The sequence below is a fragment of the Glycine soja genome, chromosome 10, assembly GCF_004193775.1.
Source record: "Glycine soja cultivar W05 chromosome 10, ASM419377v2, whole genome shotgun sequence".
Taxonomy (NCBI): Eukaryota; Viridiplantae; Streptophyta; class Magnoliopsida; order Fabales; family Fabaceae; genus Glycine; species Glycine soja.
In genome coordinates, this window is record NC_041011.1 from 39,564,362 (window position 1) to 39,582,445 (window position 18,084).

General features: G+C 29.0%; 1 protein-coding gene across 4 annotated transcripts; it reads right to left on the reverse strand.

Annotated features, from left to right (window-relative positions):
- Positions 1-298: 298 nt before the first annotated feature.
- Positions 299-5,368, reverse strand: LOC114369802 (pyrrolidone-carboxylate peptidase-like). 4 transcript variants are annotated; one of them, XR_003657720.1, is made up of 6 exons: positions 5,148-5,368; positions 4,191-4,521; positions 3,261-3,365; positions 3,109-3,156; positions 2,168-2,649; positions 299-559 (listed from the first exon to the last, which is right to left on the reverse strand). XR_003657720.1 is itself a non-coding variant. In XM_028327057.1 (5 exons), the coding sequence occupies exons 2-5, from the start codon at positions 4,464-4,466 to the stop codon at positions 2,404-2,406; spliced, it is 675 nt and encodes a 224-aa protein (XP_028182858.1). In that variant the 5' UTR covers positions 4,467-4,521; positions 5,148-5,368; the 3' UTR covers positions 2,042-2,403. The 4 variants fall into 4 exon arrangements, 3 of the variants coding, with proteins under 3 accessions (XP_028182858.1, XP_028182860.1, XP_028182859.1); XM_028327057.1 differs by lacking the exon at positions 299-559 and having other exon boundaries at positions 2,042-2,649; XM_028327059.1 differs by lacking the exons at positions 299-559; positions 5,148-5,368 and adding an exon at positions 4,893-5,068 and having other exon boundaries at positions 2,042-2,649.
- Positions 5,369-18,084: the final 12,716 nt, after the last annotated feature.

Here is an 18,084-nt window from a genome sequence, read left to right on the forward strand (position 1 = left end):
TTCATAAAAAATTTAAAAGGTGTCTCAGAATAACATGGATGTGTAATCATGTGAATACAAACTTTGTATTATATATCAAAACCAATTCTCTCATGCAACGTGTTAGTTCGGCTTGTATGCCTAGCTAGATATAGATGCGCTTTGAGTTGTCATTGAATCCTCTCATGCTGGCCATCAGGTTCTTCATGAGCTCTAATTTGAAAGTACAAGGACTCAAAACCAAGAACAGCTCTCAATTCCGGTTCCGATTTGATAGTTGTCAAAATGTCCAAATAGAAAAGTTTATAATAATTTCACCTGCTCAGAGTCCCAAAACTGGTGGAATTCACTTTGAAAACACAAATAATTCACTTAGAAAAGTTTACAATTCGGTCATTTCCAACGGTAATTCTATTAATTATCTTTTAATATTATACGTCTACCAGCACCAACAAGCTCTTGTAGTACTACAGGCGCGTAGATTGGAGCCGGTTGTTATGTGAACATATGGAATATAACTTGTGATCCAAGAACTGCATTGTCCAAGTTGTTCTAAACTCTTGGTACCTGAGTTGGATTCCTATGGATAAAAAAAAATGAAATATAAGTTGCGATCCAAGAACTGAATCTGCATGTCTGCATCAACCAGAGCACAGCTGACAGCAGTTTCAGTTTCCCATGTTTCAAACTCAAATATTAGAAGAACTTATGATGTGAAAAGCCCTTTGATATGTTTTGCTTGCAGGGATTGTGTTCCATGCATAAAGCTCATTTTGTCTTAAGTGGAATTGTTTCCTGCACAAGGTCATATTTTGGTCAACCCATTTTACTGGAATGCATATGGAACTATGCAGACACTTAAAATTCCACCGGTTTTATGCCCTTCTTGATGGGAATCCACTAACTCTGCCTCAATGATGTTGTTTGGTATTAGTCAAAAATGGCTGAGCAATGGGTATTTTTTTACAAGAGAAAAGGTGGCACTTATAACCAGAAACAGGAGCTAGCTATGGCATTATCAGGCAGGATTCTTATCCGAATACTTTTGTAAATATTCTCATTTTTCAACAGTGTGCGTTATCTTTAAAATGCATGTTTCAGGAAGCCAAAGACATTCGTTTTTTTTGCAAGTATCAGGTCTATGTCAAATACAAAACTATTTTGAAGCAGTAGTATTAGAATCCTTTTTAATCTCAACTTTTAAATAAATGATTGAAATCTTTAATAGCCTATGTGTGCAAATATTTGAGTTAAAGAACAATTTATCCCAACAAAATTTGTCCATTGCATATACTATAATTTGACCCTTTATATATAAAGAAAACTTATAAACACAACAAAAATTTGTAGAATCCATTAGATTTAGATCTGCATGTCATATGCACTTGCAGAGATCCCAATCTTTGCATTATCTAAGTTTTTGGGAGTATGACCAAAATGAAGAGGAGGCAATTAAAACGGGGAAAAGATGGCTGTAACTTGTAACCTAATGGATTGCATTAGCGATATCCATTGAACCTAAAGGATCTAGGGAGTGGCCTATGGATTCATTTAAGTTGTACTAGTAATTTCTGGTAGCGGTAAGTCCATGATCAGTCTAAAAAAGTAGTTTAATAACTTTAGGACGTAGTATTTGAATCGAAGTGGTGATCAGCATGTTGAGTGGATATAAAAGTTAAATTCATGGGACTAACGTACTGGCAAGTCCTTAACATATACTATGATTTAGAGACCAAATTGTGGATTGGGAAGAACTAAAATAAATTTCTGAAAAACTAAATTAGATTAGTCACTAAAATAATAAAAGACTAAATCACTTAACATGTATAATCTAATGGCCAACTTATACGATTAGTCAACATCCTAAGTTATATATAATTCCAATTTAATTATTTCACATAAACTCAACACCCTGTCTCAGCAAACCTACCCAACAAGAAGAACTGATAAAAAAAAAACTACCCAAGAACTTCCCCAAACGGCGAGGAAGTAGTTAGTAATCTGAGTGATAAAATTCAACTACCAGAACTGTGAATAGCTTCATCAGTCTATATTGAGAATCTAACTGAGAAAACACTTAGTGAATCATTAGCTTTCAATTTTACTCGGACACGTGTATCGTATTAATTCATTCATAACCAAGTTACAACGAAAAATAAGAACAGTCTTAAGGATAAGGAAAACTAACATTTATTCACAAGGTAACACTGAAGATGTCAACATGTCTTGACAATTTGCCGAAGCCTTTTAATCAGAAACATTGACTGATGAAAGCAAACGCCTCTGCTACACATGCCATTTGCAATATACCGTTTTCCATTTCCAAACAACATCTTGTAATCATAATTTATAGCATCTCATTCAAAGTACACTCATCCACTTTCATAAGCATGGCAACACCTGAACATTTGCATGAGCCGGATGTTACTGGCATGTCGAAGCAAGTACCTCTAGCAAGGAAGCAGCAAATTGCATCTGTGTCTCTTCATTGATTGTAGAGAAGAGTGGCACGTGCACAAAAAGGGATTTAGTCCCATTCTGCTCCGCAAAGCGAAGCGAATGATAGTAAACGTAGTTGCACACAAACCTTCCTGCATCATCAGATGTCATAACATCATAGCCCTTATTTGCCAAGGCCTTGGTGATCTCCTCCACAGGAAGAAGGGTAGTCTGCATAAAAGTGAGGACATAAGACACAAAATCATATTATAGAAGAAAACAACAGAGAATCATTATGCCAAAATTTTGATATAGCAATTATTCAGTAATTTGCATGATCATGTTGTCTATATGCAAGCCAATAACTTTGTACTAGGCACAGACCATTAAAACAAAATATTTCTCTATAACTCCTGATTCTTAACTTTAGACGAATGAATAACATAAAGACTCTAGATGCTATGGCCCCAAAAAAGACAATCGAAAAGCCTGCTAAATGATATTGAACATGGTGTAAGCTGCAGCTGCAGGGTCATCAAAACAATTAAAAAGAAAATAACACAGCACCTTAAATACATGCAAGGTATAAAGCAAAGCTTAACATTACTATATTAGGACTAACAGCTTAAAACCGGCCAAATAGTAAACATTGGGAATTGATGTGTAAGAAAAATCAGTGATCCAATTTACCTCCCGTATTCGTGTAATTGCACCATCTGAAGGAACAATAGGGACTTTCTGTAACATAAAATTTTGGAAACTATCAATAAAGGAGGACAGAGTTATTCAAGATCAGATTTGATGAAAGCAAGTTTCTAATTTATCTATTGATCCAATCTAACCTGGGGCTTCCATCCCATTTCATCAGGGCAGCGGAAGGTAGCCTCGTTGACAGCTTGACGCTCGATAGCAAACCTCGTTGCGGCACTGTTAACCCCAAAATGCAGCTAAACGAACATAATCAGAAACAACCAAAATGTTAGATTTATGGATGTAGAAATGAAACAAAGAATAAAGGTCTGAGATTTAAGATACTGAATCCAGCCAAGGAAAATTCCTTGCATGCTGGGCACTCTCACCATTCTGTCTGAGGGTATGCCTCAGAGATGATGTTAAGATTTAAGACCATCCCCCTTTCACTGTTATCCTTTTAGTAAATCCTTAGTGTTAGTGTTAAGGTACTAAGAAAAAAGTTCAAAGGAAGTTTCATTTAGTTCTATACTAAACTATTTACAAAATTGAAGTTTAGAGTCCAGTGATTTTTAATCACCATTAACCCTTGATTGTATGGATCATACTCCTCTAAAGTATGTTTCTCACTTCAGTGGATAACATAAGTAATCTCAATCTTTGATGAAAAATCAATGGTTGACATTAAGTGCATGCACATACGTGATAAATCATCAATGCATTGGAATCAACTGTTAAATCTTGGGACACTAATAATTGCATAATTGTTTTTAACAAAACTTTGATTGAGTAATATACAGACAGACAGTCCATGCCATGGTCTACATTCAACATTGCTCAAGTGATTAGAACAAATATTAGGTTTGTCCATCGTTATTGCAAACTGAAACTAGTGTAGGCAGGCGAACAAGGAATAAGACGGAATAGTCTTGGATTTAGCTTACTACCATCTTAATGATATTGTCTCATTTTTTTTTTAATTAGTAAGCAATTCACCTGGAATACGAGAACTTCATAAGGATTGACTAGAGACTAGATAGCACAAATTGTTAACCTACATATCAAGTATATGGGATACTCACCCAAATAATTTTATTGGAACTTGAAGATTCTGATTCCTTGGAAGTAATGGCAGACTTCAATGTCTGGTAGAGGGGAATGAGTGCTCCTTGACCTGCAGTCTCAAGAATGCTGCAACTCCCAATAACTAAGCCTTTTGGCAAACCCTTCTTCTTGTTCAAATATTCATTCAAATTATTGACAATTGTCTCCGTTGGATTCTCAGAAACTCCATGGAATTTCCTGAAACCTGTTACATGAACTGTTGCCACAGCTGCTGGAGGACCTTCAGACCCCATCTGTCGATGATGGTCTGTTATTCAGAGCTTCAGCGAAAAAGTATTTTCTCAATACCTGCATTAAATGATGAACGAAATTAAGTAAAAAAAGGCACAAAAGTTTAACTATTCTCCTATGAGGTGGATCACACACATAGAAATTATCTCATAATCCAAAATTATTTTGATGAATTGCATAGAGTAATAGAAATCAATAATATACTCCACAAATATCAAGGCTTTTTTTAAAAGGAAAACAAATTAGAGAAGGTCAAAAGAGCACCCCATGTAAGTAAACCCAAAAAACTTGCAAATTTGGGAAAGCCAATTATCCTAATGAGAGGAGGCAAGAAAGGGTCTTGACATAATCTTGCAAGCAAATCTAAGATATCAAGATTGACGCAAAAAGAAGGTTAATTGAGTGTCAAAACAAGGACAAAGACACACCACATCTATGGCTTTTTTAAAGAAAAATATGAGAACTGAGCACATGGGCATGTTATGGCTGAATTACAGTACACCCCCGAAATAAAGAAGCCTTAGACCAAAGCACGAGACCAGACAGACATCAAAATTCAAAACCATGCTGATTGATGATCAAACAGAAAACAGCATAATTAATTAAGATTAAGATTAAGATTAAGCATGTGTTGTGAGAATTAAGAAGGAAGTGAATTGAGAGAGAGAGAGTTTTTTCCTTACCGGGCAAGAATAATAACAATATTCAACGTTGAATAAAGGAGATGACACATCCACGAGTCTTATCTACTCAAAGCTCTGATTAACTGGTGAAGATTCCGATTAGATTTATTAAGAGAAAAAAGAGAGAGAGAGAGAGAAAGAATATAGAATAGAATGGAATAGAAGAGTAGGCTACGTGGGAGTCACTTTCAAAACAACAAAGCATAACGTCGTAAGTAATAATGTAATGAATAGATTGTTATAATGTTCATATCATGCCATCTGATACTCTATTAATTATTATTATAGGAAACGCAACTTCCTTCTAATAAAAGCTGGACCCCTCCCTCGACCTTGTATTACGACTTGCTACAGAGGTTCAATATCAACCAATCTAACAAAAGTTGAAAAAACTGAGCAAAAATATAAATAAATGGTTATGTTATATGATCCGATTTATTTAAATTCAAATATGAAATCAATACAAAATCAAAATTTTGTAACGTATGCTTTTAAAAAGCTTATATATATATTGTTTTTACTCATTTAAAAACTTTTTCATTGTACATAAAGCTAAACTTTATTTTATCCGTTTGAGAAATATATTATTGAATTACATTCAATTTGAAATTAAATTTAGAATTTAAAATTCATCTTTTAGTTTTATTATAAAATTTCTTTAATTGATATTCTACATATTTTAATTAAATTTGTATTTTATTTATTTTAATGAAATTAAACTTCTATAAAGATTATAACAAAGCAAAAGTTGAAAAATTAATCTAATTTAGATTTGATTGAATTGAGTAAAATCTTTTAGAGTCTTCTTACTTAAGGGTTATAAAAATAATGCGTGTATTTCTTACTTTTCCTAGTGTCTTTTTGAACGAACTTAGATATGAAATTTGAGATAAAAGGGGGAACTAAGATTTTTTTACGCAATTATTTAAATACATAACTTTAAATAAATAATTGTTTAATAAAAATTAGTTTAAAAACTAGAGATATGATCCATAAAATTTTTATTTATTATTGATTTATGGATAAAATTAGAAATATGATCCATAAAAATTTTAAGCAAATATCAACTCAAAAATTTATTTTTTATACATTTTTTATTAGTATTTTAATTTTTAATTTTTTTTACTCTCATATATACATAAAGGATACTAAGAGAGGAGAGATGAGGGAGAGGCCCTTACTATTAGGGATAGGTCCGGAAGTGTATTAAAGGGGATTGTTTTTTTTTTACATAATTATTTAAATATTTTAATTCTAATAAATAATTATTTAAATATTTTATGAATAAAATTGGAAATATAACCTAATAGAAAAATTTAAGCAAATATCAACTTAAAAATTTATTTTTCTCATATATTTTCTTATATTAATATTTTTTAAGTTTGGTTTTTCTTTTTTTTTTTCATATTTACATAAAGAAAGAGGATAAAATCCCTGCTTGAGCCCCTTAGATCATCCCTGACCTCTTATAATGTTGCCCCCTTATATCCATCAGTGTTCTTATTTCAATATCAATATCAATACTAATTATTAATATCTTATTATCACTACCATTTATCATTTATTGTTATTATTATATTCTCAAAACTACAATTGTCTTTATTAGAATTATCATCACCATTTATTCTCATTACTATTATTACCATGAGTTCACCATTATTATCATTATTATCTTTTTATCACCACCATTTATCATTTATTTATATCACCATATTCTCAAAACTATAGTTGTCTTTATTAGAATTATCATCACCATCTATTCTCATTAGTATTACTACCATGAGTCCACCACTATTATCATTATTATCTTATTATCACCACCATTTACCATTTATTATTATCACCATATTCTCAAAACTACAATTATCTTTACTAGAATTACCATCACCATCTATTCTCATTAGTATTAGAACCATCAATCGATCACTACTATCATTATTAATATTACTAGCATCATGGATTTTCACTAATTAATATTAGTGACACCAACATAAATTGTTATCATCACCATCGTTTAAACCCTCTTTACTACGGTTACTACCGTTCTTGTTGCCATAAATTATTTTTACTCTAAGCCAACTTAGTTCTACTCGTGACTAATTCTAATTAAGGCGTTTACATAAAATTGAAATTTACCTTAGAAAAAATCCTACGCTTTGATTCTTTTCACAGTCAAAACTTAAGAATTATAGTTCCAATAGAATCGGAATAGAAACTATAATTTTGAAATACAATTTCAATACCATGCTCTAAACTTAACAAATACTTATTTTAAATTTTGAATGAGAATTCCTTTGAAATAATTGTGCATATATTTTTTTATAAATTTAAATATCTATTAAAATTATAACTTAAAATTCTATTTTAATTAGTTACATATATCTTATTCATAATTTAAATATTTTGAATTTATATTTTTATATTTCACATAAACCTGACATCTGTTATATAATACAGAGAATAATGTCGCAGTAAAAAACAGTTGTAATCAGAATGACTAGCTCAAAAAAAAAGTTGTAATAAACTAATCAATCTAGAGCCAAGAGACGTTCATGATATAGATAAGCCATGTGGTGTTGTGTCGCCATTCACTTTTAAAACTTTTACTTCTTTAATTAATTATTTAATAAAATGGAATTCTTATCATCGACAATCATCATATCTTGTATTACACTTTTTATTTTGTTAAAATACATGATTCCACAATTGTTGAATAATAATCATACTTTTGGTCGTAATGATATTTATATATATATATTTAAAATTTTCACTGAAATTTTAAAATATATGTACAGTGTAAATATTGTATAATTACACAAAAAAAATATTAAATTATATGGTCTCTTTTTTTTTTTCAAAGCCCGATCCTCACATATGCCCAATAGCCATTCCGCCGTCCATTCTAGAATATATTTTTTTTTCTCATTCTCCTTTTATTTCTATTGAAGTATTAAAAAATGATAGCTAGAAAAATATATATAAAAAAGACAGTGAGACAAAGGAAAGCAAGTAAGGATTCTTTTATTCCTCGTGCTTTGTAGAATTTCAAAAGTAGACGCCATTTGGATCATTACACAAATAACTGATTAAGCATAAGAATATTAAAAGGACTTCACTTTAATTTCTTTTAAACCAATCACAAACTATCTTTTTTTTTTTAACTTTATCTTTTTCGTTTGAAAAAAAAAACATAAAAAGTAACTCTGTTTAGTGGTTTATACACCACCATAACATGAATTAATTGACGTGAAATTATTTTATCAGAAGTTTTAAGTTCTCATAAAAATTCTATTTAGTTTGAACATGAACAATACTTGTAATCTACAATGTGTATATTTATTGTTCCTTGTGTTATTTTTCTCTCTAACAATATTTCTAAGAAAGAAAAATAAAATAAGTTTTTCTATAAATTAAAATTAGTTTATATAAAAAATATTTGACTGAAAAATTAGTTTGTATAAATTAAAATTTATTTTTTAGAAAATTTATATGAAAGAATAGTTTATACAAATTAACTTATGTTTAAGTTAATTTTAATTTATAAAAAAAATAAATTATTCTTTTTTCTTTTAAAAGTGTTCCCGAAGAAGTTTATTGAAACATACCGTTAACATATTTTGGTTCAGCATGTAGTATATCCGATGCTTTCTTACGTTCGTTCAGCATTATTATGTCGCTTTATACTTTCTTTTTTACATGAAAGTTTATGCTAAGATAATTTTCTCTTTATTTTAAAGGCAAATAAAATAATAATTTTAATAAAAATATGAAAAAAATACATGTTATTTATTAATAAAAATCTAAAAATTTAATCTCAAACCACACTGTTAATTGTCATGAGTGGAACTTAAAGGTACAGTAAGTCAACACGGGGATGCCCTTGTAGGTCCTCTAGGCACATATTAATTTAATTTTACGTGTATGATTATACGTGTGTGTAAAAAATAAACTAAAACAAAATATAGACACAATGGCTTTAGTAAAAAAATAAAGATAAAAAAGAGAGAAAACGGAAGATGATAAAAGTATACAGACAAAGATAATTTTTATGGAGTAAATGCATTTTATTTTATTTGTTTTTCATGAGTATTGTTTAGCTCAATAAATCATAGACTAATTATATTTGTGATATTATGACCACAGTCAGCTTGACTAATTTTCGCAAACAAAAAATATCGAATATGGGATTCTCTTGCTAAATATATTATCTCAATTTTTTATTATTAATATTTGCCTAAATTACTAATTCAGTCTTTTTATTTATTTATTTAATCCTTCTTTTAATAAAATATTTAATTTAAATTCTTATTTTTAAAAAATATTTTAATATGACCATTTTTTTATTTAATTTAGTTTATAATTTTTTTTAAATGCTTCAATGCATCCGTCTAAATTAAACAAAATGACCACGTTGAAGATTTTTATTTAAAATAAGAGACTAAATTCGATCTCTTATTAAAAGAGTGACCAAATTGAATATAATTAATTAATTAATTAATTAATTAATTAATTAATAGATGAAGAAAATTTGTAATTTAAATTTATTATTATAATTACTGATCATTTCTGTTAGGATAATAGTTAACTAATAAATAGAGAAAATTTCTTATTAAAAATCAATATATTAAAAACATTAAATGTTTCCAAAACGTCAACAGAAATATAGAATTGATTTATATAAAGTGTTGTTTGAATTTTGGACCATCAGAACCAAAAAGATTTGGCCCACCTAGAAAGCCCAATCTCATTTGGTCATACCGGGAAATTGCCTAGAAAATGCAATACTTCAGATTATCATTTATTAGTCATTTTTTAAGTAACAGAAATCAGTTGATGGTCTCGTATCTCCAATGCTGCAAGGCCATTTTATATATATAAGAGCAGAAGTACTCTAAGATTAATCTTTTTAAAGGTAATATTTATTTTTATGATTCATCTTCTTCAGATTTAATAGTTAAGATGAGTTACTAAGTAAATTTTATTTCTCTCTTTATATATATATATATATATATATATATGATAATTATTATATTATTTTATAACTTTTATCAGAAAAAATATATTTTTTAAATTCATCGTTGGATTCAAAGTTTCTTTTACACAAATCATATATGCAAAATTTCATATTATTCAAAAATTATTTATTACCTCGTTTCATATAAACTAAAATCGACATAATATAAATATTTCAAAATACACTAAAATATGAATTATTTAAATATTTTCTTATTATTGTTCAATTTTGACAAAATTTAACACATGATCTTGATAATATGTAAATATAATTCAATGATTGAATTAATAAAAATTACATTTGATATCAAGTTATAAAAATAGTGTGTAATAATTATCAAAATTACATAGGTGTAATTTGATTCATCCTCCTTTCTCTCTCTATATATACATAGGAGAAGAAATTCTGATTAATTTAGAATTCGATCGAAAAATAAGTAAAGTCTGATCACCAATTATTTTCGTTAATAATACATTATTTGTTTAATTTTATTTATGAAATTATCCTTTCCATTAATAAAATTCTAAAAATTACTGAAAAAAATTCATATTATCTCACTTCTTTATACATCATATATTCATATCAACATTAATATCTTACCAAGTGGGCTCCAAAAACCTGATAAAAAAAAAACCACTGCTTTCATAAGCTATGCTGCTTATAAATCACTGCTTCCATAAGCTACGCTGCTTATATTTGGTTACCACATGCATCACCCATTTCCAATGACGCAATTGGTCCCCATATTTCTGTATCAAAGGTTTTATTTTATTTTATTTATATGTAAGAATCAAGTACAAGAGAATTTAACAAAAAGGCTAGAATATTCTAATTAGTAATTAATGACGTTAATAATTATTAATAAAGGTAAGTAATAATATTGATTAAGCACAGGACATAGTCACAGCTCACAACTGGGGACAAACAAATGCTTTCCTAGTAAAAGAGATATTTCATGAATGCAGGGGTATGATAACACAAATGGGATCAACACCCCACTCTGAATAATGAAATCCTTCATGAATGCAGCAAATTGATGTAATGTAATCTGGAACAAATCTCACTTGGGTATGTTTTTTTAACGGTAAATGTTAATGTTAATCATTAATTATTCACCTGTGTATGTGTTTGAAGGAATCCTCTTTTCTTTAAGCTTGCACTTTTTGGAATCATGTGTGTGGGAGAATTTAACAATTTATTTGAATTAATCTTTTGATACGAGTATTTTGGAAAACTTAAGAAGAAAATAACTTATTATATATTTATAAGTTGTTTTCAGCTGATTTCAATAATTTCTTTAAAATAACTTATGACCGATATATATCAACTGACTTAATTAAATGAATAGGATTTGGTTTTTTTTATTATATAAACAACTTATACAAAAACAAGCAGAAGATAAATACTCATTAGATAAGCATTTGATTAAATTATTTAGTCAAATGTACTGTGCAATTTTGAATATTACTTGTGTCTTGCTAGTGGTGCTACGTGCTCGTAATAATTGAGAGTGTATTTTACTAATGGCATACACAAAGAAAGACATACCATTTAATTAAGAGATACGATGAGTTTAATGTTTTGGAAAGATAGATCATCGAGAATTTTTTTATTTCCAATAAGCATTCTCTAATTTAATGAAATGAAAAAGATGAGCCCATAAGTAACTAATGTGAGAGAAAAAAAAAAGTATGTTAACCAGTGCTTTTAATGTCCTAAAAATACTTATTAATGAATACTTTTTTTTTGTGATCTTCACCATCAATATTTTCTCATTCTAATTTTTTAACTAATAAGAAGAAAAAAAAATAGAGTGAAAACAATATGAAAATATAGTCCCTTTTCCCGTACAGTTGCATATACCTTAGTGGTATTCAGCAAAATAAATAAATAAATACCTTGGTGGTAGTTAATGGGATTTCATGACATGACTATATACTAATAAAATGTGTGTCCCTCTGCAATTAATTGTCTATCATATGACATCAGTATAATCCATTTTTTCCGGTGCAGCTGCTGGTAATGTGATTATTCATGAATCATGACATTATTAATGGTTCCCACATTGGTGGTTGTGGGATTATCATGATGACATTGTTCACAGTCGTACTCCAAATATGTAATAGCATATTATTTGCCATATGATCAACCACTGGCACTGAGCCTTGATTCAGAAGATATTTAAATTGAAAAGATACATATATAGATCCTACTCCTATAGATTGATTACAACACCAAGTACCACTTATGATAACCCCCTTTGGAGCAATTATAGTAATTCACAAAACTTTGAATATAGTAGAATTTAAAGTTTCATGATAATTATACAGGTTGAATTTATTCCCTATTCCATTACAGCATTGTTATCGTCTTCACGTCACCTGAGTTAGGTGATAAATTCAAGATCCTAAATCAATGAATATAAATTATAAAAAATAAAATCAGTGAATTTAATTATATAAATATAAATGAAATAAAATATAAAAATAGAAGATTTTATTTATAAATTTAATAAATTTTAAAAAATAAAGAGATGTAAGTGTGTACCCTCACATAATTGTAGCTCCGCCAATATCCATGATATTGATGCCTACACATCTCTCATTGCATTTTTTTTTTAAATCATGCTGAATGTGTTTGATTTTTTCCATCTTCTCCTCCGTTAATTCTCTCCCAACCATACAATTACACTTCAAATGACGTTATTTTAATTATTTCACAACAAGGGCATGTTTCCATGCGATATACGTACGAACAATATAAATTAATTACGTGTGGATAGTAATATTTTCTATTATTTTAAAAAAATAAAAAATAATAATAGACAATTAGATTTTTATAAAAATTAATACGACATTGTAACAATAAGCAAAAGAGTGAACGAATAAATTTATCATTTAGTTATTTTACCAAATTTTTAATTAATATGATATCTCTAATTGTATTATTATCACAATATATTTCAAAATATTTTATTTGTAATTAAACAGTGCATGAAACATAACTAAATGATATTTTAATTGTATCTTTATTACTTGACATTATTGTTTTGATGCATTTAAAATTATCAAAAATGACCTCAAACTTTTGAAGGAAAAAATTGAGTATGTGTATATTATTTTATACAATAAAAATTTAAGGTAATATTTAAATAGACAATAGGTAATGACCGTGAAAATAATATATTATGCATTTTATTTAATGTAATATTTAAATAGACAATATATAATGACCGTAATACTTATATTTTTTTTTTTTGCATATGATATCTTTAATTACATTATTATCACAATATATTTTAAATTATTTTTTAAAAGAACATGAAACGTAATTAAATAATATTTTAATTACACCTTTTATTAATTATGAAGCATTATTATTTTAATGCCTTTAATATTATCAAAATAACTTCAAATTTTTGAAAAAAAAAATTGAACTTGTACATATTACTTTATACAACAAAGATAATGAATCAATCACGAACATAATTGGTTCTTTCCTTTTCGCTAAAATCCAAGTTACTTCGACTATAAGTCTTTTTTTTTTTTAAATGAATTCATACAGCACTACTATTAATAGAAATATTTTGTTAACCCGCACATGTAATGATGCTTTACAAATAAAAAAGTAAATCATATCATTTCAGTGTGATGAAGACAGAGACGTGCTATCTCCTTATTTGGCCATACGCTATTCTAGCGAAGTGGCTCCTTGTCTAAATTAAAATTAATTGGGACTCTAATGATAATTAGGCCTCTAATTTACCTTATGATATTTTTATTATTGTGATGATGACCCACATAAAATTATTATTCCTCTTATGAATTGATCTTCCCAAGAGTTGCCGCATCCGTTGTCGTAATAAAGCAACCATGACGGCATCATAATATATTAATACATACCAATGTAAGGTAGGAATTAAAGTTATGGGACATAACATAATCTTGTGCTCCAGATAATTACCACGTTACCCCCGTGCGTCATCAAGTTAAATTCATGTTTAGTTTTCGGCAACATGGTCATTCTTGTCAATCCACAAATCTAGCGAGCAAACTAATAAAACCACGCGGTCCTTAATGCAAAGGGTGGTTGGAAACCAACGTGTAATGGAAATAACAAGAAACCAAGCCATGATTTAGACCTAGCGCTTTCTTTATTATTAACAATAAATACCGTGTAATGTATCGAGAATATGTTTGATATTTTAAATTTCGAAAAAATAATTTAATTTATCTTTTAAGAATTTGTTATTTGTTCTAAAATTTTAAGATATTATTTAGGTTTTAAAATATTATGATTTTGTTTAGAAAAAATATAAGGACATGATGTCATCTTTTAGGTTAGGAGATTGACAATTTCATTTTAAGATTAAAATATTTGAATTTTGTTACACTTTTGATATATATATATATATATAAGGTCTATGAATAACCTATTGATGTATCTCTTTTACACAATAGTTATATTTAATAAGGTATTTCAATTAGTTTATAACTTTTTTTTACTAATTGAAAAACTTGTTTAATTGTTCTATAGACAAGTTTTTTAGTAGTTTTTAGTGTTTTTGAAATGCTTCTCGAAGTAGTGTTTTTTTAAAATGTTAATTTCTAATTTTTTATATTTTTTTTTCATTTTTATCCTTAATATATTTATTCATTGTCCGTGTTACATTTTTTTAATAAATAATGATTTTATTATTTTTCTATCATTTTACAATTTTCAGTTACTTTAACAACTAATTTTATCAAATATTTATAATTTAATAAGTTACTTTTTCAGCTTTCAACTACCTTTTCAGTTTCCAATTAGTTTTTCAATTAGTTTTTGTCAAACATAACCAATATATCTTCCTTTTATAATTGTATTTCTACAAGCAAAAATAAGTTAAGATTCTTATCGATGTATAAAGATGGAAGTAGAAGTAGGTTTTTCACAAATTTCTTCGCCTAACTTTGACGGAGAAAGTTATGACCTTTGGATTGTGAGAATGAAATCTTACATGGAGACTTTAAATGTTTCAAAAATCATATAATTTTAAGGTGTTTCTTTGTTGTCCGACAATCTCATCACGACCCAAATAAAAAATCACAAAAAAATAAAATTAACAAAACAAAAGTATGAGTATTTTTAACTCAGGTCTGATTACAACTCATAATATCTTTCTCTCAACCTTAATTAAAATAATTTCAAGTCAATCTTGATTAGGATAACTTCACTTCAACCTTGATCGAAATATTTTTCACCTTGATCTCAATCACAGATCTTAATGTAAAGTTATATAAAGTTGTAATTAACCTTAATTAACACTTTGTTGTCGTCATAGAAAGTTATATCAAGTAAAAATCCAACTAATATTGACGCTAAGGCAACTTAATCACATCACACACTTTTTTTTTGTCAGCAACTTAATCACTCTTATTGAATAGTCATTTTTTAATGTCAATCATAGGTGATGTGAATCCTAAAACTGCCCAAATACAAGGACCCATGACCAGGAGTAGGACCAAACAGTCAGAGGATATCCTCCAACAAATGGTATCAGTCATACTTAACAAGGCCCAAGTGGAGAATGATGAAGGCTCAGAGGCACTACCAAGAATCTTGACTGTTGCTGAAGACCCAAACTAATTTGAAGGCCTATGCCATTTTTTTCTATTTTCATTTTAATTTTAAATTAAATAAAATTGGTGTATTTCCAGCTACACCTTAGATACACTATATGTATTGAACTCATTTTCAATAGAAGGGACTGTGAATGTATGAATACAAGGTTTTGATGATGTCAAAGTAGAATCAAACAAGGTTGCTTCAACAAACATTCAAAGGTTAAGCATTGCTTCAAGATTAATTCAAGGTCAAGCAAACAAGATCAAGAAAAAGATAAGGCCTCAAACAATCTCACTGTTTGATTGGTTTTTGCCTCAAAACAAATTGTTTCCAAGAGATCAAAGGCACTAGTAATCGATTACCAGGCAGTGTAACCAATTACCAGAGATAAATTTGGAAAGAAGCTTTTCAAAAGGGTTTTGAAATTTGAATTTTGAATCTTGTAATCGATTACCAAATGTTTTTAATTGATTACCAGTAACGACACTTTAGAAAACACTTTGAGAAGTCATGATCCTTCAAAATATAACTGTGTAATTGATTACTAGAAACTTGTAATCGATTACCAATGAGAAAATTTTAGAAATGCTTTTTGAAAAGACACATATTTTCAAACCATTTTGAAAAGGCACAATGGGCCTATATATGTGTGTGTCTGACTTCGAAAAGCATGAGAGAGTTTTCAAAGAGAACTTAATTGTCAAATGCTCTCTAAACAACTCTTGGTCAAACACTTGCAAATCTATTAAGAATTCATCTAGGAACTTCAATTTGTATTATCATCTCTAAAAGAGAGAAATTCTTCTAGAATCTTCAATTTGTATCATCTACTTTAAAGGAGAGAAATCTTTCCGTTCATCTCTTGAAATCAGTTGTAATCAAGAGATGTTATGTCTCTTAGAGTGTGAGAATCTTGAACACAAGGGTGAAGGATCCCAAGGTGTATTCAAAGTCTGTAAAGGATTTACAGAGATAGTGAAAAATCTCAAGTGGGTTGCTTGAGGACTGGATGTAGGCACGGGAAGTGGTCGAACCAGTATAAATTGAGTTTGCAATTTTCTCTTCCCTTATCTTATTTATTTTATTGCAATCAATTTTATCTTGCACGTTTAAAGAACATTATTAAATTGATTATTGCTTCTTCTTCTGTATTTTGAGCCTATCATTTAAAAGGGGGTTAAAAGTTTGTTAGTGGAAAATTTTGTAAAACTTAATTCACCCTCCTCTTAAGTTATTGAGGTCACTTGTCCAATAGGGACTTTTGGCATTTTGTGAATATTTTGTGAGAGCTTCTCTCTGGGTTCCTTGTTGAATCAATCTTAGACTTATCAAGATAATCCTTGTGGCGTCTACCCTGACTTATCTTCCCTCTCTAGAAGTGGCGTCATCCAAACTCTGTGACCTATATCAAGCAATTCGTCCTAGTAAGGATCACATCATCTGATATCAGAGCTTCGGCTCTTGATACAGGTTCTATCCTATCCAATTTTTTATTATTTTTTTCTTTTTAATTTGTCTCAGGTTCGTGTTTTGTTCTGTAATTTGCATTCTTGTTTGCGTTCTTGCTTTGCTCTTGTTCTTGCTTCGTTCTGTTTCAAAATTTTGTTTCACATTTTGTTTCGAAATCTGTTTGGGGACAATTTTGCTTGCTGGATGAATTTGGGGTTTAGGGTTTAGGAGGTCAAATTTCCTAATTGCCTATTGAACGAATTGCTTAAATTATCCTAGATGAATTTGAAAAGAAAGCATTATAAAAAAAAAGTTGCAGAAAGTTTGAAAAAAAAAAGTGGGTGTTTGATCTTTGAATGCGGATTTGAGGCAGTTAGAGGCGTTTTTCAGCAAAAATTATGGACCATATCTTTGGGATTTGCCAAGGGATTCTCCTCTCAATTTTGAGCATTTTGATGTATAGTGAGCCTCAAACGGACAATCGTAGCAAAAATTACGATCATTTGAAGTTTACATGTCATTGAAATCTGTTATTGAAATTTGTTATCTAAATTTGTTATCCAAATCTGTTATTCAAATCTGTTATCCAAATTTGTTATTCAAATTTGTTATTGAGTCCATGATAATTAAGTTGTCTTTCCTGTTCTATTACCTTGTGCGTCCAATTTGATTCATCCAGAAACTTAAGAAGGAGTGAGTGGTAAAAGGAAAGAGTAAAAACATCACACAAAAGCCTATATTGAGAGCATCAAATACGAGTGTGCTTCCATCAAAGAGAGAAACACGTGAGTAGAGTGTGGTGAGGTCTTGAAACCTTTGTTTAAATTACTGCAAATTTTTCTGTTCCTTAATTATGGCAAGAACTAG

Bases quoted from the DNA above. Each gene is read 5' to 3' on its own strand.
- LOC114369802 (XM_028327057.1), bottom strand. From the start codon at position 4,466: ATGGGGTCTGAAGGTCCTCCAGCAGCTGTGGCAACAGTTCATGTAACA. The intron at 3,366-4,190 runs GTGAGTATCCCA...ATGTTCGTTTAG, and splicing joins GTTCCAATAAAATTATTTGG to CTGCATTTTGGGGTTAACAG. The intron at 2,650-3,108 runs GTAAATTGGATC...ACTTTTATGCAG, and splicing joins CAATTACACGAATACGGGAG to ACTACCCTTCTTCCTGTGGA.